The sequence below is a fragment of the Drosophila novamexicana genome, unplaced genomic scaffold, assembly GCF_003285875.2.
Source record: "Drosophila novamexicana strain 15010-1031.04,08,12 unplaced genomic scaffold, DnovRS2.1 tig00000108-arrow-pilon, whole genome shotgun sequence".
Taxonomy (NCBI): Eukaryota; Metazoa; Arthropoda; class Insecta; order Diptera; family Drosophilidae; genus Drosophila; species Drosophila novamexicana.
The window spans coordinates 5,189,924-5,214,095 of NW_020824772.1; the positions used below are offsets into that span (position 1 = coordinate 5,189,924).

At 42.0% G+C, this 24,172-nt stretch overlaps 1 protein-coding gene across 3 annotated transcripts in view; it reads left to right on the forward strand.

The window, feature by feature from the left end:
• LOC115771699 (rho GTPase-activating protein 7) overlaps window positions 1-24,172 on the forward strand; it is a 93,189-nt gene that overhangs the window by 30,836 nt on the left and 38,181 nt on the right. For 2 of the 3 annotated variants that reach the window (XM_030717517.1, XM_030717516.1), the window contains 2 exons: window positions 2,107-2,148; window positions 20,773-22,097. In XM_030717517.1, the coding sequence (XP_030573377.1) occupies window positions 20,798-22,097 (1,300 nt within the window). In that variant the 5' untranslated portion in view covers window positions 2,107-2,148; window positions 20,773-20,797. Of the gene's footprint in view, window positions 1-2,106; window positions 2,149-14,799; window positions 14,819-20,772; window positions 22,098-24,172 lie in introns of those variants that run through there. The other variant, XM_030717519.1, reaches the window with a different exon arrangement.

Genomic DNA, 24,172 nt, shown 5'->3' on the forward strand with positions numbered 1-24,172 from the left:
ATGGAAAAATGTTAATGAAAACGAAAATCAATTAACGCTGTCATATCACAAATCCGAGTTGGCTTCGAAAGAGCAGTCGAGACTCTCGATCTCTTGGCCCCCGTCAAGTTCAAAGTTATAAATGTGCCATGGCGCGTGCAGAGTTTATTTAATTTTTTACTCTTTTTCGATTTGTTTTATTTTTTTTTTTTGGTTGTCTCCGCTGACGGCATACAAAATCAGTTCACAAATCGTGTGCTGTTGTATTAATATTTTTTTTCTTCTGTATTTCCTGTGTTGCATTTGAAAGTCAACGGACAGAATTATTCTGTCATTGGCCGTCTGCGCCGCCTGGGATCAATTACCTTTCAAAACCAATTTGCATTTGAAATGCATAACAAAATCGTGTGCACACAATATTTTGGCAGTCACACGCTGTGCCACAGTCTGTGCCAGAGTAGCATAGCGGTTTTCGTATTGTTTACCAGCTGATTGGCAGGCTTTCAAATTGCCAAGCGAATGCTGCAAATGCAGGTGGCTTCAACTGTGGCACCCACACAATTGTCTTATCTGCTTGGCAGTTGCTCATTATTGCAACAGTTGCTGCAGCTCTGTTGCCTTTGCTGTTTCTCCTCTGCGACGAAAGGTGTGTCAGTAGTTGCAACTGCTGCTGCAACTGCTGCTGCTGATTCGATCACGTGGCTCTGATCAATAAGCTTCAGGCACGCAAGGCACTTCTCTCTCTCTCTCTCTCTTGTACTCTCCCCCAGCTGTGGCAATGCCAAAAATATGGGTTAATGCGCAGCCAACAATTATTTGTTTTCATTGTTGATTGTATTTATATTTGTGTTTGTGTTTTGTGTTTGTATTTGTTTATGATGATGCTTGACGCTGCGCGTTATTAACAATTTCTTTACTCTTACTTTTGATTAGGCAGTGAGTTGGCGCTATTTTCCGCGCTGGCGGATTAATTCTTGAAAAGTAAATCTGATGATGATTTGTCAACTGTTTGGCCAAACGCCTCAAGTGCCATTTGATATTTGTGGGTTAAAATAACAAATAGTCGCAGCTTTCATTTTCTGTGGGACAGCCCAACAAGTTTGTGGAACATATTTTCATTTCAGATCGACTAATTGAATTCTTGCATGCCATGCGGCAACATATGTCGCACTCTTGCATGCATTTGCCTGTGCATCGCAATTACAACAAATTAACAGGCGCAGCTGTCAGTCTGTCGATTTGTGGGTCTGTCCATTTGTCTATCTGTAAGCCTCCATTGCGATGTAAATTATGACAGCCTGTCCATAATTAATCAAAGACTTAGGGCCGCCGTCCGGCTGTGCTGGCCCCAGCAATTGTCGGCTGCCATTTAGTCTCAATTAACACACGCAAATTATCCAGAGCTACCAATGACTGAAACTGGCCATTGACCATCGCACCACTGAGTGGCTGTCAGTGGTTGTTGGCTGTGAAATATGCGCGGCATTTGAAAGTAAAAACAGTTCAGCACCTACTGGAATTTGTTATACTTGCATTCAGTATACCGAACGTACAGTCCGGCCTTTTGTATCGCTCAACCAGTTTAGAAATTCTACAGCTTTAAATGACTGACAGACGGACTGACGAACTGTCCGACTATGTCAGACTCTGGTGGCCATGGCGAAACCTGATGTGCTACGTGTAGCGATTTGTATTTCAAATGACGTCTGGTTCCGTTGACTGCGCCAATGCCAGCTGATTGAATTGCAAAAATTTAAGTTAGCTGCTCTGCAAGTTGGATGATACATTTGGCAATTATCTCTAGCCAGCTATTATATCTATCTTCCTACATGCATATATTATCTGCCCTAATGCATAACCAATCAAATGCATAACTTAATCAACTAGCCAAACAGTCGAACGGTGTCGAACATGAGCTGCATACTAATTTCGCGAAACCTACATAGCCAGACAAATACACATTCAACACTTGCCTAGATTAATAGCCAAATATTTATCAATAGTTTATTGCCTTCGATTGAAGATTTCTAGCGAAACTCAACAAAAAAAAAAACAAAAATAACAAAATCATCATTTATCAGACTGTTGTTCAGTTTAAACTAAGAAACTTTACCTTTCTCTTTGCAGCTCGCAGCTGATAGATTTGCATGAAAATTGCAACCAAAAAAGGTAGGTAACCGTTTTCATTATTAACGCATAAAGACTCTTCACAACACAACACGATTAACAAATATGCCAATTAAGTCAATAAATATTTGCCAGCTGCTGATGTCAAAGCGTAGCTATTCGCATTTTGACACCAAATAGCAATAAAGATTTCCAAAAAAATATATATTTTACAAATAGTCAAGACAGCAGCAAGCAGCAGCAGCAGATGACAACAAATACACACCAACAACAACAACAGCAACAACGTGCTGTGAGGCAGACAGAAATCATTTATGTTAATCAACACATGTTTTCGAAGTCATTGGCCAGGCCGAGTCCACAGACCAGAGGCCCGATAGACCTGGCTAATGTAATGTGTGCCTGCCCCTCTGGAGTGTTTCGTTTTTTGTTTTTATTTCTTCTATATGCATATTAAAATGCCCAAAAAACCGAAACAAAATAAATATATACAAGAAACGTGTTTCTCACATGTGTGTGTGTGTCGCACAACAAAATCAAATTCAAATTGTGCGCCGTTGAAATTTGCGCTAATGTTGCCATTTGTGTTGCTGTTGTTGTTGTTGTTGTTGCCGCTGGCAGCATTGATGGGCCAGTTTGTTGCTGTTCGTGTCGTCGTTGTCGTTGTCGTTGCTGCTGTTGCTGTTGCTCTTGCTGTTGAAGGTGTAGACACGAGAGTTATTTTGGTTGGCCGCCGACTTTATATGGCCGCCCCATGCCGTACAAGATTTCTGCGTGCCTCGCGTTGTCGCGCTGCGGGTTTTCTAATTCTTATGCAAATATGCAGCGCCAATGCCGACGAGTTGTAGCTGTAGCTTCTGTTGCTCCCCAACTGTTTGCTTAGCACGATATATACGTAAATATTCTTCAGCTATTGCACATGGCTGCGGATTCTTGCGAAATTTCTGTGACTCAAATCGTCAAACTCGCCAAACACATTTCAAAATCGAATTCGCATTAATTTCTAAACGAGTTAAGCGCAAAAGGTGAAATCAACTTTTTTTTTGTCCGCTCAACTCTCGAAACCAGAGACAACAACCAGAGACAACAGCCAGAGAACAACAAGCAACAAAAACAACAACAATAACAATGATAACTAACACTTTTAAATAACCATAAATGACAGCGCAGATAAAGACGGCCCATAAAGTGCCAACTGAGTCGCCATGTGACGTGAATTTGCGGCGCTTCTGTCACCGCAGCAGATCAGAACCAGCTTTGCTCGAAGAGAGCAGCACAACTGTAAAAGCAAACAGCTAAATGCTCAATAACATTACGCATACGCCCAGTGAAGTGATTTTGTTGTTTTTACCAAGACATGACTCACAAAAGATGACTTGATATATGAGCAAAAACAGTGCACTTTATTGCGATTTTTAGTATGTTTTTCAATAAATTCAAATGAAATTTACTTAGCCCACGTATCGGCTGAGCGATTTCCGTTTAAACGATTAATTTTGCCCTAGTTGAAAATGTTATTGCTTTTTTTCTAAGCTAAACTAATAAACGAGTTAATAAAATTCTCATTATGGCAACTACGCAGATAGCCATCTACAAGTTGATAGTGTATCCATTAGCTAAAGTAGAAAGTGCAGAATCAAATATTCTATTCAACATTTTCCTACATACTAAATATATAGGTATATACGGACATCACACATAAAGTGTGGCCACTGAATACTAAAATAAATTAACGAAATTACAATTTTCGTATTGTGGGTAATAAATTCGGATTGTTTGTAATAATGTTTATATAGCCAAGTTAACCACTTGGTCCCGACAGCAGTCATAATGTGTCGCTCTTGTTTTCCATTTAAGCAGAACGAGTCTAAATATGCCCGCCTGTTGCTTGACTTGCGTTAATCTTAACGCCGCGTTTGTTATGCTGCCCAAATGGAAATGGAAGCCCGCGTCTGATTCCTTTCATTACCAGGCACAGCATGACTCCTCTCGTCTCGTTCCCACTCAGCGGCCCCGAGCACGTTAATTGTGTGCGCTGCTTATGAACTTGACATGCACAACGAATGGAAAGCGTTGCATTCGCATCTTTCTATGGTTATGGACAGCTGCACTCATCGGCCGCAATCGGGCTCCGGGACACAACATAAACTCACACTTAAAATCAATAAACGTAAACTGGGCAACGCCTGCCCACCTACGAATTCGTTCGACATGTGTAAGCCATAAAACTATAAAATAGCACAAACTTATGCGTACAATAAGCATAAACAAGCCATGCTAGCAGACAAGCCCTAAAAAGTATATGCCGAAAAGCCGGGGCTCCTTCGTATGAAGTTGTTGTTACATGGGTAAACAAGTATTTTTATTGCTACGCATAAAAGGATGTCCAGCGGCTATGGACCAGGCCATCTCCGGACCATAAAGACACTTAATTGCCATTTTATTACCTCAACTATTAGTCCACAGTCGGTCGCAGTTACAGTCGCAGTCCTGTCCCTTATTAGAACTCGTATTGGAGCGTCACGTCTTGCACTTCATTTACGCATCAAAAAATGGTCAGTCCGCAGTGCATATAGCACCACCAAGCATTGGCCCAGACACAACCACATCCGCTGGTGGTGCCACATGCAAAGTGGCCCTGGTCTGTGCGCCCTTTAACAACGACTGCAGTCGCAGTCGCAGTATCGCGATATCTTTAATGAAATCTGCATGTTTTGTGCCTTAACAAGCATTTTGCTTGTCTACTCATGTCGCTCTCTCGCCCGTAGATGCCATTGCCGTAGATGCGATCCTTTTGTGTGGGATTCCTTGCATAAGGCAGAGACGGCTCAGACAAGCCAATGGCTGGCTGATCGCCAGCTTTGTTGTTGGCATTGTGGGGCCCAGGCAAATCTTGTTAGCGCAAATATTAACTTGTAAATATGATGATGCCCCATGGAAATTGTATAAATCGCTGATAAATATCATTAGGTCTCAGCTCCCCAACAACAACTAGCAGTGCTCCATTGCTTTTATTTGTTACTCATTTTTTTGTTACACATATATACATATTTTTTTGCTCATGTATTTGTATTTGTACAAGTATTTGTATTGCAATGCGCCTTGCAATTCTATTAAGATTTTTATCTTAAGTGCTTGTACAGCCTATTTGCAGCACTGCCAGAGAGCGTATACGTACTCGTAATTGTTTAGCAAATCAGTTGGAGAGGGTTCTGGAGAAGCTGGCTCTATGGCAATGCAATAAGCATTGTTGTTGCAGTTGCAATTGTTGCTGCTGTTGCTGTTGCTGCTGCTATTGTTGCGCCTGATTGCACAGTAGTAACTGACAATTTGCAATAACATTCGTTTATGAGCAGGAAGTGCGTTAACTCGATTGAATTGAATACAAGCAAACGTACTAAGAGCGCCATAGGAACTATCTATATAAACATATATATATATTTATTATATCATGCACTTATCAGTGGCTGTCGTCGTGGTGGTTTGTTTGTTTAGTCTGCTCCTGAAACCATCATAATTCTAGGCAGCACACAACACGCTGCGCGCTCGTAAATAACTGCAACTGTGGCCAGAATCAACCGACACCAACAACAACAACAAAGACGTGACAAATGCGCTAAACGAGCTGCTTTATAGCGTGGGAGTTACATTCTGCTCTCTTGACATGGCCGCAGTTCATGAGAAGCGCTGTAATGGCGCCAGTGACAGCTCTCCTACCACAAACGTTGTCTCTGGCCCTATCCCTGTTCCTTTCGCTATCTCTTTCTTTGTCTCTAACCCTGTGATAAAGTCGCTTAGCTGTTCATATTTCAAACGAAACGTGCACATAAACTTCCTACTTATATGCATTTATGTTTATTACACACACAGATATACTTGCCTATATTTGGGCTGCTAATCAGTGTTGCCCTATGGGGTTCCGGTGCCATTTGGTAGTAATTTGGAGCACTCAACGCGAGCAGCGGGCCAGCGGTGCGGCACAGTTGGAAATGCAGCACTTGGCTAACCAAAGCGGCCACAAAACGCTAAACACAACGCTGCATGGTGCACGCTGCGTATGCGCATTATTTTTCAGACGGGTTCAATAAACGATTAGCTGACCGCCCAGTTCTTAGAGGTAGAGGCATTGTTGTTGTTGCTGTTGCTGTTGCTAGTATTGTTGGCCGCTCGCCGCCACATTGCGTGTGCGTCTGCCAAAGTTATCGCGGCTTTTTACACTAAGACGAAGGCTAATATGTCATTTGGTCATTGATACGTGCGACGACGTCCGAACCGCCAAGCGCATGCAGCTGGAAAAGAAGAAGAGTAAAAAGGGGGGCAAAGTGGTGTGAGGGCAAACGCGGTGCCGCACGGTGCGACCAAAGCAAAACGCTTACTGTCAGTGTGAGGCGCGTATAATTAATTGCGCCTATCAATATCGCTGTTGTGTCGTGGCTGTTGTTGTTGTGGCTACAGCCAAAGCTGCACGCATATGGCCAAAGCCAAAGCCAAAAGTTGGCTGCGTGCTTAGCCAGGCGGACCCATGGCCATCGGCAGCAGCTCATTGAGATAAGCCTGTCCGTTTGTGCGCATTTGGATTTTGCATAAATCATGGCCATGCGAAATGTTATGTCAGCAGCTCTTAAATGAAGAAATAACAAGAAAAGACTTCTCTGTTATGGGCTAAATGGATATCGTTACGGTTTGTTATGATAAACCTTTTGAATAATGGAAGTGTTGCTATTCTATTCTACATATACCTAAGATGCTGCCTCTACCTTGCGGATCCGGGTTTCAGTTTTAAAAGTAGATACAATTTCTGCCAGTGTATTTAAACTTCAAGTTTTGTCAAACCTTTTTCTTTACTTACAATGTTTGCATTATCAGAGAACAGAAAACAATAGCTAATGGCTCGTATCTGCAGCTACAAGTATTTATGTCCATTGTTATCAGGTTGCAATGAAAGTGACTGAAAGCGGAAAAAAACTTTATGGAATGTTATCGCAAAACCACTTGACTAACCCATTTCCAATTAGACATACTGAAAACCTGAAATTGAAAAACAAATGCTAAGGCCTTGACCTCTATGAGAGAATTTGATGATCTTATTTAGCAAATGCCAAATGCAAATTTTTGCGCAAGAAAGCAAGTCTACCCACCAGCTAGGTGACTCACCCAGTCGTAGCGGATGTGGTCAATGGAATCGCAGGGGCTTGTCATAAAATCGAGTGTGGGTGACTGGAGTACACCTCAAAGGCAGACAGCGCTGCAGAAAAAAAAAAACTCCCATGAAACAAACATGTAAAGCAACTGCTGTGACGAGTAGCTAAATGACAACGTAGGGCTCTCAAGTGGACTTTAACGTTGCTGGGCTGTATGACTCATGCGGCGGGTTGGCCATAAAACAGCCCAAGACTTGCGCCTCAAAGGCAGTTCCGTTCTGTTAATGAAAAGGTTGGAGGCACTTTAAATTGTTAAAGGGCATTGTTAGGTGGGTAGTTTACAATAGACCCTCATTGCTATGGTTTCCAGAAACACTTTCCACCCCGTGCAGCGAAACGGGCACCAGCAGCAAGTGCAACATTAAAACTTAACATAGACCCTGCGGCTAATTTATGTCTTATTTCTGTGGTTGTTGTTGTTGTTTCTGTTGCTGGGCTACTGTCTGCTGCATGCAAATGCAAAATTCGAAATGATTGATGTTGCCACGCTGCCTTTTGTTGTTAGTGTTGTTTTGGGTTTGCTGCACGAAAAAAAAAAACTGCATCGAAAAATTCTCTTTGTTCAAAATGTTGGCATTTTGAAGTGCGAGTAATTGCAGCTGCAATAGTTTTTCATGTTGTTGTCTTGTCGACTGGCCAAGTTCCTAGGCATTTTGGCAATACTGTAGCTGCTGCTGCTGTTGCTGTCTACTAGCAACTTCCTTTCACAACTGAACCAAGAGAAAAATGGCTCCGACATGCCAGCATGATGGGCACTTGAATGTTTGAAAATTATAGACTACTCTGTCGTATACATTTCACAGATGTCGGTCCGAATCCCACGAGCAATTGTTTTGCAAGCGAAGCTAAAATACAGAATATATATATATAAAAGAATATATATTAACCAACAATTCGAAATCACAAATGGCCAACTGTTATATATGACAGAAAAGCTACTTATAACTTTGTATTTGTGGATTACATATTCAAGTTTCTAACAGCTCGCTTCACCTTGACAGTCAAAAATCTATGAAATTGCCCAGCAACAACAACATAAACAGCAACAATATTATGCAAACATGTTTTATTAACAAAATACTCGTACCTTGAGACAAGGGCCTTCATTGCGTCCCAGCAGCAACAAAAAATTCATAAAAAATGCGGCTAATTACGCGATCGGGCTCCAACAAACACATATGTGTATATACATGTGTGTGTGTAGGTATGAGTGCGTGTACCCACAGGTAATTACAGGCCGAGCACATGCCACATTATTCTTTTGTGCAATAAGCACGACACCGCTCCCTGAACCCTGCTGCTCGGCTGGCCCCCACCGGCATGCGGGTTGCCGCTTAGCGGTTTTTTTCGTGTAAGTAGCTGTAGATGGCGAGTCAGATGCGAACGCAGACGCCAACACCGACGACACTTGTGCGCATGTGCAGCCACACACAGGGACACGCACACACATACACACACTCACACACACAGATTGTTGTTGGCATATAAAAGCTAAAAACTGCCGCTAGCACAAAACAAGCAACATAAACGTCAGTCAGGCTCGCCGAAAAACCGGTTGAGTTATGAAAAATTATGATTGTCACTGGTCGGTCGGTTGTACGCTCGGTTGCTGCTGCTGCTGCTGCTGCAACAACAACAGCAACAAAAATGTGTAACAATTTCAAGTTAAACATGCGCTTTGTTTGCCGCTCTCGTTGCTCTTGTTGTTGTTTTGTTTTTGCATTTACGCTAAAAGCCAACACCAAATAGACAACAATTACAGTAACTACAACAACAGCAATGCCAAGTGGGTCTCCATATAATTATTTGCCCACGTTTCGCATGTTTTGCCAGACTGACTGTCGTCGTATTCGCTGGCATTGCTCTAAGGTGTGTCTGTGCACAGATTGTTGCCATATGCATATGTATACCCTGCTTCCAAAAATGGCATGGGGCATGCAAATATTATCACCTATTGAAAACAATGAGCTTCAATTTGATGCCCAGTACAGGATATCTGCTAGTCATGCCTAGCAAGTAGCAATATTTGGCTAGGCGTGTGCAACATGTGTTGCCAGCAACAGCAACGGCAGCAGCTGTTGGCAACATGTTGCCAATGCCTCATTTGCTGGTGGCAATCATCAATTTGTATGCTGCGCACAGTTGCCGCTAATTTAAATGATCGTCTTTTAAATTGCATTTCTATTTTAATGCGTCTGCTGTTGCTGTTGCTGCTGCTCCTTGGTGTATTGTTATTGCTGCTTTAAAGTGCAGCTGAAGTTTTTGCAATTACGCGTGCAACATTTCAATTGAACAAATGCAATGCTGCGACATTTATTATGCGGTATAGGGAAGGGAGAGTGCGACATGTTGCCCCAGACTTCATAAATTCTTGCGGAGAAACTCAAGGCGTAGCTCGCTTGGAGCTAAGCTCGAATGCGCCTCAGTATCCCTTAACAGCAGCAGCAGCAGCAGCTGCGTAAATTGTCATCAGCTGTCAGTGGCAATTTTAATTAGTTTGTTTACAGCAGCAACAACAACAACAATAACAATAATAATAACCGCTACAAAGACAAAGACGCAGACAACACGCACTGCGTTTGCTTCAATCATATCAATTTGGTTTCTCAGCCCGCTTAGTTGCCTCCGCGTTTGTCTTTTTTTTCGCTTTTAAAGAACTTTAAATTGTGTCTGCGCTATAAAACATTTTGTATTTCTATAGAGCAAACGGTCAATAATGCACTGGGTTAATTACCCGTCGCCAGTCTTCATTTACTGAAGCTGCGCCTGCAACTGCAACTGCGACTGGGGGCAATGATTGGGTGCTGATTACATGTTGCGTGGACCATGCTCCCAGTTCTTATCAACAAGTGAGACAGGAACAAATTCCATGAAATAAACTAATGCTTAGACACAATTATTAATTTGAAAAGAATACACTGTCAGTTTGTTTTTTTTTTTTTTTCTCTTTTTTTATTTGTTTACTCTTGAACATTCTCTAACGCCATGAAGTATATATGCTTCTGAGTGTCTATGTCTTTTTATGTTAAATTCTTCATAGTCGTTGCCAACTCGGATCGGATAACCTATTATATGTCTAAGGAACTAAAAAGAAGCTTTTGTTTAAATATGACATCACTTGACAGTTACGAGTTTTATAATTAGTAGTCTGATGCCGAGGCGACATAACTTAGTTTCCATACCAAAATCTTTCTAATTCTCATTTACGAAAAAGTAAAGCTTAAGCTGGAGCAGTACCATTAAGAAATTGAGTTTAATGTTAAAATCGAAAAATTAGAATCAATCGACTTACAGAAATAATGTGTCTAAAAGGGATTTTTTAATCTCGATTATATTTTATGTATACATTTTTGTGAGCAAATCTATAAAAGTCTTGACCGACAGTCTCCCTCATTTGTCATATATTTCTCTCTCTTTGGCAGGGTGTCTTTCAACGAGTTTCATTTGTCAATAGCAAAATCGCGAAAATATAAAATTTTATGACAAACAAATTGAATGCTGTCTTATGGCCTGGCGATATTGTTTTTGTATTTTATTGTTGTTGTTATACTATCAGCAAACAATAAATGTTAATTAGTAAAATTTATGCACTGTGGCCTATTGACACTTTTTGTTTTTTATTTTTGCCATTTGCTCTGGCCATAAAAAATAAAAGCAGTCAAAATAGCTAAAAAGAATGTCGCCATAAATGCCTGTTGTTGTTTTATTGTTGTTGTTTTCTTTTTTTTCGTGTTTGTAACACAATTCGCAATTAAGCGAATTTTGTTGTATGACAAATAAAAATTGTATACGATAATATACAAAAATAAACAAATCAAGTTTTGAACCTGTTTTAAGTATCAATGGGTGATGTCAACGCACAGACACGACAATTATTTGCATATCTCGCGGGTTCTAAAGTCCTTAGCTCGAAGAACAAAGGCAAACGAATCCCTTGAATTACATAATTTATGTAAAATTAAGTTGAAATGTCAACTCTTTAAATTGTCTGTTGTTGATTAAAACCAACAGAAAGTCAATATTAATACGTGCCGCAGCGAAGGCGTTGCCGACACCCGCAATTTAAGCAAAATTATGGCAAGCTCTGCAAGTGGAGCTTACGAGTGCCGATCCTGAGCAGAGCAAACAAGATGGGTCGTAACCCGTGCACATTTTTCATTACAAATTGAGTCATTAAATTTATTTATACGCGACGAAAGACACCACTCGAACCACAGCCGGGCAACTGCAGAGCAGTAAAAAGCACTTCCGCATTACTGCAACTGCGATTCCCAATTCTGGGTCAAATTTGGAGAAGCCCACTGCGACTCCACTCCGACTTCATCTGCAGCACATTGCAAATAACTGCGAGGGGTAGCTGCACTCATATAAGTATCACTTTTTATGGCTTTTCATTATGGTCGCATATATAATTCTTAATAAGAAAGTTGGCTCCGATGTTCTTTGGCTTTGTTTCTGCGTCTGCGCAGGCGCTATACCAGAAAAATCTGGCACAAGCTACTCGCATATATGTATAAAGTATTATATTTTAATAGGCCATGGCAAAAATAAATATGAATTTCGGGCTGACCGCAAGCGGTTTTTTGTTTGTTTTGTGGGTCAACGGAACTTTTGATTTCACTCCGAAAAACAATTTGATCGGCGTGAAAACCAGCTCAGCTGATAGTTATCAGCCGGCTTGCAACTATGATTTACCATGCCGGGCCACTTGACAATAATTTACGCAAATAGCATAATTCGCCTCATGCGCCCAACATGAAGAAGACGACGAGGATGAGGCTATCATCCTGATAGTGGTTGGTTGTCTGTCTGCTCCTGCAATGACTATAACTATGTACTTAAATAGGAGTGCTCGACGCGCTTTCAACGCCAACGCTGAAATTGAAACGAGCTCAGATCCAGACCCAGTCTGAGACTTAAGCTCGAGAGCAAGATGTTGCAGACTATGACGCCTAATGAGGCTTTTGTCTGTGGGCTGTGCTCAGCCTGCTCCCTGTGACTCACAATGATTTTCACTTGCAGGAACTTGGAGTGAGACTGAGACTGGGACTGGGACTGAAACTGGGCGTGCGTTGGTTATTTGCGTGCCGGCGCGCCAATCGGCTCTTGCATCTGCAATAACAACAATCACAACAACAACAACAAGCTGCTTGATAAGCAGCACAAGTTTTGAAAAGCGCCGCTTACATGCACAAAAGCCATGCTCAAAGATTGCAGCTGTGGTTTCTTTTAATTGCAATTGCAAAGGCAAAAAAAAAAAATGAAAACAACTTACAATTCCACGCACATTCACATCGATGGATGGGCCACAGATTGGCGATTGCCATTGCGATTGCTTTTAGTCGTATTGCCTCGCGCCATATCAAACGTCGACATCTCGGCGCACCGCCAACCACTTCAAATATCATCGGAGTGCACACCTTAGAATTATTGGCGCTAGACATGCAAATCCATGCGGCACGGCAGCCACTCGTTGCTTCGCCCGTTCTCCTTGGCCTGTGGCTGCAACTGCAACTGCAACGAGACTTCTTACAGATTTCATAACCTCCAAAGGAGCATAAATCAAAATCGCTTTATTTATGCGGCGACAGCTGTTACAATTCTATCAGCAGCCAGCGCTTTTGCCTAAAATAAAAAAATAAATCAGAAAAACAAACAAATTGAGTTTCGGCTGATGCGTTCCCAATATGCAGTCATGCCAAATGGTTTGACCCAGCTCGTAAACGAGTATTTATTGAAATATGTTTTTTTTTTTTTGGGGCAGAAATTCTAAACAATTGCGAGCTTCAATCGAGTCAACAGCTGTGTTTGTCTGTGTCACTCGAGATGTGTGTGGCAAGCGTGCGAATGCGATGACTGAGCTGATGCCACAGTGGGAAAGTTGTTCATCACATAAAGCTGAAATTTGTCTGGAATAACACTTAAAAATATAATTAGAGTAGAGCTAAAATGAGATTCCCATATGATTATACACTCGTGCTTAATTTGTGACTTAAAATTACAACGCAATTGTAACAACAACAACAAAGAAGGAATAAACTGAATGCAGTAGCTATACCATGAGATACTCTTTGGAGAAATACGTTTCTTTAACATGGTTACGAATATATTGCTATTTACATTCAAAATGTTACATTAACTAACTATACCTTAAATGAAAAGAATCCCATTATATATAATTTGAATCGAAAGTTTTCTGTATTTGATTTTTTAGTCGTTAGGATTAAAAGCAAATAGTCTAAATTCAAATGAAGGTAGTAATTCAATATACCCGATGCATCTTTAATTACTAAAGGGCATAACAAGAGCCTCGCACACCTATAAAGAAAATCTAATTACCAAAACAAGCGAGTCTGAGATTTACGTAAGCTCATTAAAGAACGCTGCAGATGTCAGACGATCGAAAATAGGAAGAAGAAAAAAATTGAGACGACTTGAAAAAATCGTTTGGTCATATTTGTGCAGCTTATTTACCTTTGGCACCTCATTATGGCGACCCAAAAGCCACATGGCGTAACCGCAGACGACGACAAGGCCTCGCCCTATCATTTAGAGAACAATTACAAGCAAAGCTCTTCAAACAGATCTCTCGGCGCACTCGGGGTATGCGGTATGCCATTGTGGAATTCATTAGTAAACAAAATAACAGAATACGTATAAGAATTGCTTTGGGTGCATTCACCTGTAGCTGCAGTTGCTTTTATCTCGAGCAGCTGGATAGATATTAGTAGATAGATCTAAGAGTCAACTGGGTCAATGGGCAGATTAACGCTGCATCGATTTCAATTTAAACTGATCAAATCGTACACAGGCTGATTGATTGAGCCCAATTATTGGATGCTGCCCTGTCTACATGTTGTTAACGGGGTTATATAATAAATTTCCATGTGACTTTGATCAGTGCACAAAGCGCTGCCAAAGTAAACAAAACTGAAACTGTAACAAGTTTTATGCATTGAATATCGATTTTGATGTGAAATGAGTGCGCATTCAAATGAAATGAATGCGCGCTGTGTGCGCCGCCTGCCCTCTTGTTTATTTTGTTGTAAACATCCGGACGTGCGGCAAAATGTTGCATATTGTGCAGGAAGCCAATGCCGAGTTATGTATGTTGCCGCTGCAGGGCGTGCATTTTTTTTGGGGGAAACGAATTTCGAATTTATTTGTCAATGATGTTGCCGGCAGTGAACACGTCTTCAAGACGAGTGCAGTCCGTGAATTCCGATTGCCATTGCTTTTTAAAGTTTTATATCATTTTTAGTACATTTAATTAATATGTGTGTCTGTGCGAAATGTCTACAATTTATTGCAAAAGGTGTGGCTTTTGTTTAAATATTCATTTTAAAAACGAGTACCTATGTTTTATTTTATTATTTTGTTTATTCCCAAAAATTATTTATGTGTCTGTTGTTTCTTTACAGGTAAATTATGCAAATGTTTCGAACTGTTTTTTGCCAGTCTCAGACCCAGTTTAAGTATACAGATAGGTGTATACGTATATATATGTAAATGTGAGTATATTGACTTTAAGTTGAACGTGTCTATATACGATTTGTATGCTGTCATATTAGTGATCAGCTCTCTAAAGCGCCGCACGCGAAATGAGTAAGAAGAAATTGCGCATACGCAGTGTAAGCATTTAATAGAACAGTCTTTTGTTTAATAGATTTATTTATATAAATTATATATGTAACATCAATTTTACAATTTTTTTTGTAATTGTAATTGAAATTCCTAAAAATGGTTTTTTATAATATATATAATATATTATTATTTAATATATGCATTCTGATAATGATCACCATACAAAAGCCTGCCACTCCAAGTGACAGCTGATATGCCCTGACATGCCGGCAGCGCCAGCTACAATTTGTACCATTTTAAAATTCACTTTACGTCGGAAGTCCTTGACACCTTTTTCTGCATTATTTTAATTACCTTCAGCAGCTCCGGCCGCAGTACTGGCATTGCCAACATTTTAATATGCGCAAATGCCATGCTAGCAGCCCATTCGATGTGCGCAATTTGTCATCCTGACAGTCTGTGGCAAAAACGGGGCAGCGGACAGGGAAGTGCTACATGTGTTTGCATTTGGCCAAAATCAACAGGCATACCATGGCTTTGTCTTTTCTTTTGCTGAGTATTTATGCTATTTATGCATGTGCGCGCATGCTTAATTAAAAATCCGCTAAAACTGTCACAATCGCTAAGCGCTGAGCATTTGTCAAATTGACAGCAGCCGCTCAGCGATTGCGCAGCTCTTGCGCTTAATCTGGACGGGCGCTCCGCACTCTGCGCAACGGGATGAGGCAAATATTGGCGCACACGCGCAGAATTTGAGCTGCTGAGCGTTTGGTGAGTAATGCTCGCTTAGCACGCACCTCAAAAGAGTCGCCTCAGTCTGAGCCTAAGCCAATGTATGCTGTCGGTACAGTGTACACACCCTAAGAAGTGCTCATATTTCATGAGTCAATAAACTGAGTGGGACACGCGCAGACGTGAGCGTTAAACTGTAGACAAAAATTTATTGTTACGCTCTGGGCTAAACTGTAATGATATTTTCATTAACTTGGCCTTTGCCAAAAGCCACGACCACGCACCACTGTCCCAGCCACAATTGAAACAGCTGCAGGTGAAGCACTCGCAACGTGTTGGGCTCTAACACTAATCACAGCGCGTTGAGTGGCTATCGAAACGCGTCAAAGAGCCAACTCGAATGCTGTCAATTGTGAGAGTTATGTATCAAGTATTTGCACAAGGCGTCCTTGTCCTTGTCCCTGGCTACGAGAGCGTGAAATCAATACGCTGCTGGGCTGGCGCCAGCAAAATCACCGGCAGCGGTATTAGCGCTGTGCTAGTGTCTCAGATATTCAGCGACCATACAAATAAACCGAGCTCGCTAAGCAATGGATTAACCTGCTAACTGACAGATGTTAATATGTGCTAAAAGACTTGTCGGTATTAGCTGTGAAATCCAGCTTATGGCCACTGCCAAGAATCAGAAACTACTGACTTGTTATATATTTAACCATAACATTTTAAACAGGATTTTCATAGGCATTAAGTTGTGTGAAATCCTACCAATAGCACAACAAAAAATTCGGCAATTAATTGATTTTAAGTACGGCCCAGACTCTATGACTTAACAAGAATAATAAACTTTTTGATAACTTTTTTTTTAAATTCGATCGATTTATTTTATATGTTGGGCTTCAATATATTATATTGTAGGCATTACATTATTTATAACGTCAAATCATACGCAAAGAAATTTAGTCTTAGACATTCTTTCTTTTTGTATCCAAATCCGCATTATAATTTTGTCTGTATTACTAAAATGTTACTCAATGCTTGACTTAGTTTTGTGGCGAATTTTTGTGCGACTTTAACTCATCTGGCACGGTTTCCAAGCATTTGTGACTTTGCCAAGTGTCAAGTTATTTGAATACTTGATGCAGCAAACAGACTCTTGAGTAGATAATTAAGTTCAAACGTGCACGTCTGAACTAGACTTGTGACGTGGTGGACTATTTGGTTCTCTTGAGCAATCTTAACAAACTAAACAAGATTATGCATACTGCATCTGAGATTAAGCATTGTGTGATCTGTTGCCATGGCCAACTGCCTTTACTAGGCAATACGGGCTTATAAATAGGCAACAAAGTTAATTTCAATAAACAGCCATCGCTGTCTGTGGCCTTTGGCATGAGCCCGTCGGGCGGCTGTGTCAGTCGGAGCATTTGGCTGGAAGAAATGCCGCCCAAAAAGCCAACGCATGTTAATGTTACCGTTGCGCATTGGCTGACTCATGACGCGGATCGGGCCCGCTGTCATTTTGGCCATTTGCGTTGTCAGTTGCTTGGCCATATACGAGCACGAGTGCTGGCGAGCTTACATGCATATATACAAAAGGATTTGTCTGCGGCCAAAGGCGCTTTGATTAATTGCCGACTTAGAGCCTGGGCATTCTCGTTAGGCCAAAATGACGCTGTCGCTGACGCTGACGCTGACATCCGGAGATGTCGGTTGGCGGATGGCGTTGGCGTTGGCGTGAATCACTTGAGCCAAAAGGTCAGGCAACAAGGTTGAAGAAATGCAAACTGCAAAATTAATTGCCAAGTTTGTCTGGGAAATGCGGAAATTAATTGGGCGACTACCAAACCGAAACGGCAACAAAGCAAAGATTGTGGCTCAGCAAATTGGCAACAAATTCGAGTATAGCTGGTGGCAACTGCACTGGGCCAATACTTGTTATAAATGGCAAATGGCAGCCCGCAAAACGTTTGGCTTCTGCGCATTTTTGCGTGAAGAGTGCCCCTGCTAGAGAGATAGGTACACAGAAAGAGAAAGAAAGACATTACCAGCTGGCCACGCAATGCAGCAGCCAGTCAATTCCCGGGGTCAACAGGTTAATGGGCAGCATTAACAGGCCAACGTACGTGGCCAACAACGATCCAAGTTGGAGTCGTAGCCGGAGCGTTAATGTCTGTCGCTTTGATTGCCTGCCAATGCGCCCGAGGCTGAAAACTTTTCCTGCGCTGTGCGTCTTAAAACGAATGCGTTTATAAATCTATTGGATATATGTTTTATCCACCCTCCCGCTCTCTCTCTCTCTCTCTCTCCCGCTATCTCGCTAGCTGCTGCAGTTGAAAAGCGAAACTTTGAAACTGCGGCATGTAATGCACTTATAAAAGCTGCGGACATTGCGGCAATTTGTATGCGCTTTGTTGACTGCTCATGCATATGATTGACTTATTGATTGCTTGATTGATCGATGGCCCGGCCAAAGTGACGGACTAGCTGACATTAAGCGGCTGCCATCAACTCCCAGTACCCCTCAATTAGCCAAAGCCGACAGTTGCGCTGCTGCGGACAAGTTCATAGAACTTTGCTACTGTTATATTTCTTGTTTCTTGCCACCAATAGCATTTGCCACATTTTTTATATGCTAATTTTAAGTATGCCAAATCGGGCGTCTAGACTTCATAAACAACCCCATCGGGCTATGTACGTGCCACGCATGCGCACATACATATAATCATGCTATATGCTATTTAGTTGTTATTTTTATATACATTTATTTTTATACCCGACTTGAAGTGCATTGACAAATATGTATTTACGATGTCAAACGAAAACGCATTGAAATGCATTGCAAAATGTGCAAAAATAATTTCCAGCTTTCGATGCCATAAATTACGAGTGAAGCATGCGAGAAGGGTGATCAGTGCTTGTTTTTGTTGCTGTTTCTCTTGTTTTCATTGTGCATACAAATAGTACAAATAATAACAACAACAAAAAGCAGCAACAACAACTGTCAACCTACTTAAGTTTTAATTTATGCGTAAGTCTGGATTTAGTAGCTTTTCAAAATTAATTTTCTGCTCCTTATGACAACGGCAGCAACAGCAGCAACAACAACATCTGAGCATGGGGCCATAAATCACAATATCATACATAAGCACACGATTATATGCCGCATTTGGATTTATTGAACATAAGCATATGGCAAAGGAGGCAGCAGCCACTTTTTTGTTGCTGTTTTTTGAGGTTTCAGCTGTGGCATATTTTGAGTTTTTTTTTTTTTTTTTATGCGTTTTTTATGATGTTTCTCATGCGTGGATTGCTTAAAAGGGGTTTAATATAGGGTATATGGTAGTTTTATGTTACATAGAATGATTTAAGATACATATAAAAAAAAGGTTGTGTGGCCATTTCCCCGTCGTTCCGAGTTGTTTTTATGCTCACACACGCATGGAGCAAACATAGGTTCAATATTAAGATATTTAAAAAAAATATATAAATATATTCCAATCTCAATAGACTGTTTTGAAGATCTTACCTGTGGTATTCCATAGTCGAGCATACTTTAATGCATTCAAGTTCTCATTCGATTATAATCACTTTTGGGCTTCTTTGCTCGGTCATTAAATGCAACAGAGTTCACAGTTTGTGGCATGCAGACAAAAACTAAAGAGAAATAAATTGACAAATCGTTGGTAGCACGCCCATTGGCAGCTTCTTGTGTAATATCACAAATTTAACAAATGAATTTTAGATGTAATATGAAACCTATTGGCTATAAATAGGGCGCCACAAAGACAACAAACAGCCAACTTTGAAGTTTCACTGCAGGCTTTAAGCTCATTGAATATTTGTAGTATGAGAAAATATATACGCAGCACTGCCATCAACGGCTGAGCTCAGCGGACTTTACAAAATCCTATTAGAGCTGTCCGAACTTCCATAGGCACGCTAAAAGCCTTGGCAAAAATTTAATAAATAAAAAAAAGGAGAAATAATAATAAATACAAAGAGCGCTGTGCAGCTGTGCAAAGCCTCAAAATAGCCGCCAGTTAGTGGCAAAGATCGCAACACTCCACGCCAGCACGGGTTGGGGTTGGGGTCCGGGTGGGTGATCGGGGCGGGTGCGGGCCCTGTGCCTGGCACACACATGGCAAACAGTTGTGAGCTGTGGCGGTGCTTGGCTTTTAGGCTTTCGCCTCATTGCGTGGGTGTGTGTAATTTGACATCTTCATGAAATAATTAAAATTATTTATTGTTAATTTATTTTCGCTGTCGCTCGGCAATCGATAAAGTGAAAGATAAGCCGAGTGCATTAAACAATTGAAATTAATTTGTCAAACATTTGACAAGAGGCGTGGCCCACAGACACTCATCCGGACCCACAAAAGAAGCTCACTCACACACACACACAGACACACACGCATAGCTTTGCTGGTGAAAGGAATTTCAGAGCGGCACTTTCACAAAAGCTTTCAGGCCGGCACAAAAGGTCAACGTCAACCCCAAGGGTAGTTGAGTTAGTCAAGTTTCGAACCCAGCAATAGGCGTGGCGGCCAGTGGGCAACGACATTGCCCACTGCCACTGCCACTGCTACCTGCTGCTGGCTACCCTGCGGGAAAATAGTTTGCTGCTGCTCCTGCCGCTGCAGCGCAGCGAATGCAATTAAATGTATGCAGGCCGCCGCCACTGGCAGTTTAACGCGGCAGTTAATCATGCATCGACATGTGGCCTGGCTGCCGGCCTGGCCTGCCGACTCCCGACTCGCGACTGCTGACTGCCAACTGCCGGCTGCCGGCTGGTACCATTTTTGGCGGTCACTTCTAAGCCGCATTCGAAAGTGTTGCGCAAAAAGCAGTTTGCAATTAAAACATGTTGGCATTGCCGCTGCCACCAACAGCAACAGTTGCTGCTGCTGTCGTCTAGACGTTCATGACACACAGATGGCGCTGCTGTGCCCGGCTGATGTGCGCAGCGAATTGGCTTTCAGCGAAGGCAGAGAGCGGCGGCGCAGGAATGAGGAAACTCTGGTGAAAAGCTGAGATGCGTTGAGAAATGTGGTTAATTGATTTTTGGTGCATCTCGCTCTGCTCTCTCTCTCTCTCTCCCTCTCTGGCATATGCAATTAATTTAATTTTTCCTCTTCTGTCTGTTTTGCAGAATCACACTCCATGGCTATACTACAATGTCCAATGCTCGCGAGCTGGCATTGATCGAGAAATGGGCTGACATTGCAACGCCGTCGACGCCGACTCTGCCAGGGCTATCGCCAACTTCGCCGCGCAACATCATCAAGTTCTGTTGTTGCCCGCAGCGCAGGCGCTACACTCTGAAGCAGCCCAAGTTCAAGTCGTCAGCCAACACGCTGCACGCTAGAAATATATTCGTCGATAACGATTTTACATATATTGATGATGTGCCACGCGCCAGCCACAACAGCAACAGCAGCAGCAGTAGCAGTAGCAGCAAGCGACGCCAAGATTGCGACAGTGATTACGATTGCAATGATTATGATGATGAAGCAAATGATATCGCTGAGATCTCTGACAACAAAAGCAACAACGACCACGACGGAAATGTGGCGTTGATATTAATGAATCAACGAAATGTGCCTGAACAATGGCGGCAGGACTACAAAGGCAACATCAGCAGCAACAACAAGCGTAGCAGTGAACTAGCAGCAGCAACAGCAATTCATAGTAAATCTTGCGCTGTCACAAACGGCCAGCAGAGTGGCAATGAGCAGCAGCAGCAGCAACAACAACAAAAACAACAACAACAACAACAACAACAGCAGCCGCAGCAGCAAGAGAAACAGCAACAGCAACAACCAATCCAAAGACTTAGCAATAGCTTGCAACAGCAGCAACAACAACTGCAACATAGCAATAAGGAAAATACACTAAGCAACAACAGCAACAACTACAATAAGCCGTGCTGTAATTATTGTAAATTACCCGACGACGCCGTGCCCCAAACGAACAACAAAAACAAAAACTCGAAAATTGATTCACCGAAGTCGTCGCAGAATAAAATGACAATTACGACAGCAGCAACAACAACGAACGTGGCAGCAACGGCCACAGCCAGCGAGTGTGGGTTGACACTGCCAACATCAGCAACAGCAACGGCAACAGCAACAGCGACAACAACAGCAGAAGAGTTTGTGGGTGCTGCCACAGAAGTGCTGTGCAACGATAAAGCAACATTGACAGCAACAGCAACGTTGCCGCCAACAACAACACCTAAGCCCAGCATAGCAGCACGTCCGACCACGCCCAGCCGCCTCAAGACTGTGATCAAAACGACAATGGTGAAGCGTAGTCCTAGCCATGACTCAACGCAGGCAACTGCGACGCATATGCTGCAACCGAACAGCTGCAACACCAACATCAACAGCAGCAGCAACAACAACAATAACAACGGCCACGACGAGCCCAGACGTTCGGTTAGGGAGCGCATCGCCGCCTTTGCGGCAGGAAATGGTAAGTTTTTCATTTTTTAATTCGCTCTCGCTTAATCAGCTTTGGCAACTAAGTTGTGTTGTCGCCAGTGCCTGGGCGGAAATGTTGTTGCTGTGGGAAAAGCGGTCATTGGCTGAGCACACAGTCATTAGGCTAGTTAATAGCTAACAATAAGTTATTAATTGATTTGTGCAGTCGAGTGTCATAAGGGAAAAAGAATCATGACTAGCTGCAGACCGTAAAGCTCACGCCTCTGTCTGACTGCCTGACGGACTTGTCATGCATCCCTAGGGGCAACACACTGAAGGTCGGCCAGCTCATTGTCCAGTCATTTCCTGTTATTGAGCACAGACGATCACAAAGCACAAAAAGCGTTCCATATCATTTAAACTAAAGATCAGATACCGAATCTCAAGCATCTGAATCACTGAATCACTGGCCAATTACTTAAAATGCTAAATGCGATCAATTAAAGGTTATTTAGTGACAATGTGTTGTTAGTCGCTGACTAAGGCCGCGCTTAACAATTTCTGGAAATTTTTGGAATAATATAAATACTAAATGCTTGAAATGATAAATTTATAATGCCAGCCACTTGGTAAGGGCGTGTACATAAAATTACCTAAGCATTTATTTGCCTTTTATTTACATTAAAAATCAAAAGAAATTGACTGCAATTTTATCATGAATTATGCATGACGTTGAGCTTTGGATTTCCGTTAGCCTGACACACTCACATCGACACACCTTTTGCATAACACAGGCGTGCATACACACACTCATACACACACACACACACTCGACTCTATTACAAGTCAATTAAATGCTGCAATGTTTAATAAAAAGACACTTAAAGCCGCATAAATACTTTTCATGAAAAAAGTCACTTGAAATTGTGATTAATAATAAAAGACAAAATTTTTATTATTAGTGCGTCTGCATTTGTGCGGCAATTGGAAATGTCGTAAATGCGCCGCTGCCATTCAAGAGAGTTGCATAAAAAATTATTATCGCCTAGCTGGGTGCAGTTGCTCGACGGACTTGCGTTTTTCCCCCCAAAAAAAGAAAACAAAAAAAAAAAACACTCCTTGCATTTTGCTTTGTCACCAATTGTAAAGTGCACTTCGTTTGGCTTGTGACACGCCCCAAAGCCAATTGCGAACAGCCACCCGCTGCCAGCTGCCAGTTGCCAGTTTTGCGAATACACAGGAAACACGTACAACACAATCGACGTCATGAACGCATATTATATCATTTTGATAGGCAAATGAGGCTTGAAAGCCGGCCTGGTCTCCAGCCAAGTTAAGCTGAGTTCTTGCCCTTAGCTCAGCTGACGTGTGACGGCTTAAGGCGCCAATCTGTTGATCATCGCAATGACGACGGCGTTGTCCTAAGCGGACGCACGTCAGCTTCAGAGAATGAGCGGCTTTCATTTACAACCGCTCAAGCATTGGTAATCATCATCGTAATGGACAGCCTGCCCATTGGATCCTCCTCGCCCCGCTCTTAGCCCGATTTTCATTGGATTTGCCGAGCTGGCAGCTGCTGCTGTGCACACGTTTATTTACTTTATTCTTTATTTATTTGCTTTTTGTTTTCGCACTGCTACTCTCTACACCCAACTTAACAGCTGTGCTCAACGCAGAGTTGTTGTTAAGTGCATTGAGGTAGGCCTCCATTAGCTGCATTTGTTTGAGTCATCTTAGCACTCAGCATACTCTCGACAGACCCTCGCTTTGCTTTCAATTAGGCGCAATGCCTGTGTCACCTCTCGCCCCTGTGCGCGCGCAATGAGCAATTAATCACGTTCAAGTGACCTCAGTCCCAGAATCAATCAACAACAATAGCAGCAACAACAACAACGACAACAACAGCACAGTCAACCACACGCCCATCCACGAACAATGTCTGACGGACAGTGGCCATTTAGCGGGACACACCCAGCAAACAATTTTATTTTAAGTCAATAAGCAAATAAGTACAAATATATTTCATTTTCTCGCGTTGGCTTTTGTTTGCATATAAAGCTTTGTATATGTGTGTGTGTATTTATATATAGTATATTTGTAGAGTCGCAAAGTCTAAAAAATTGCTTA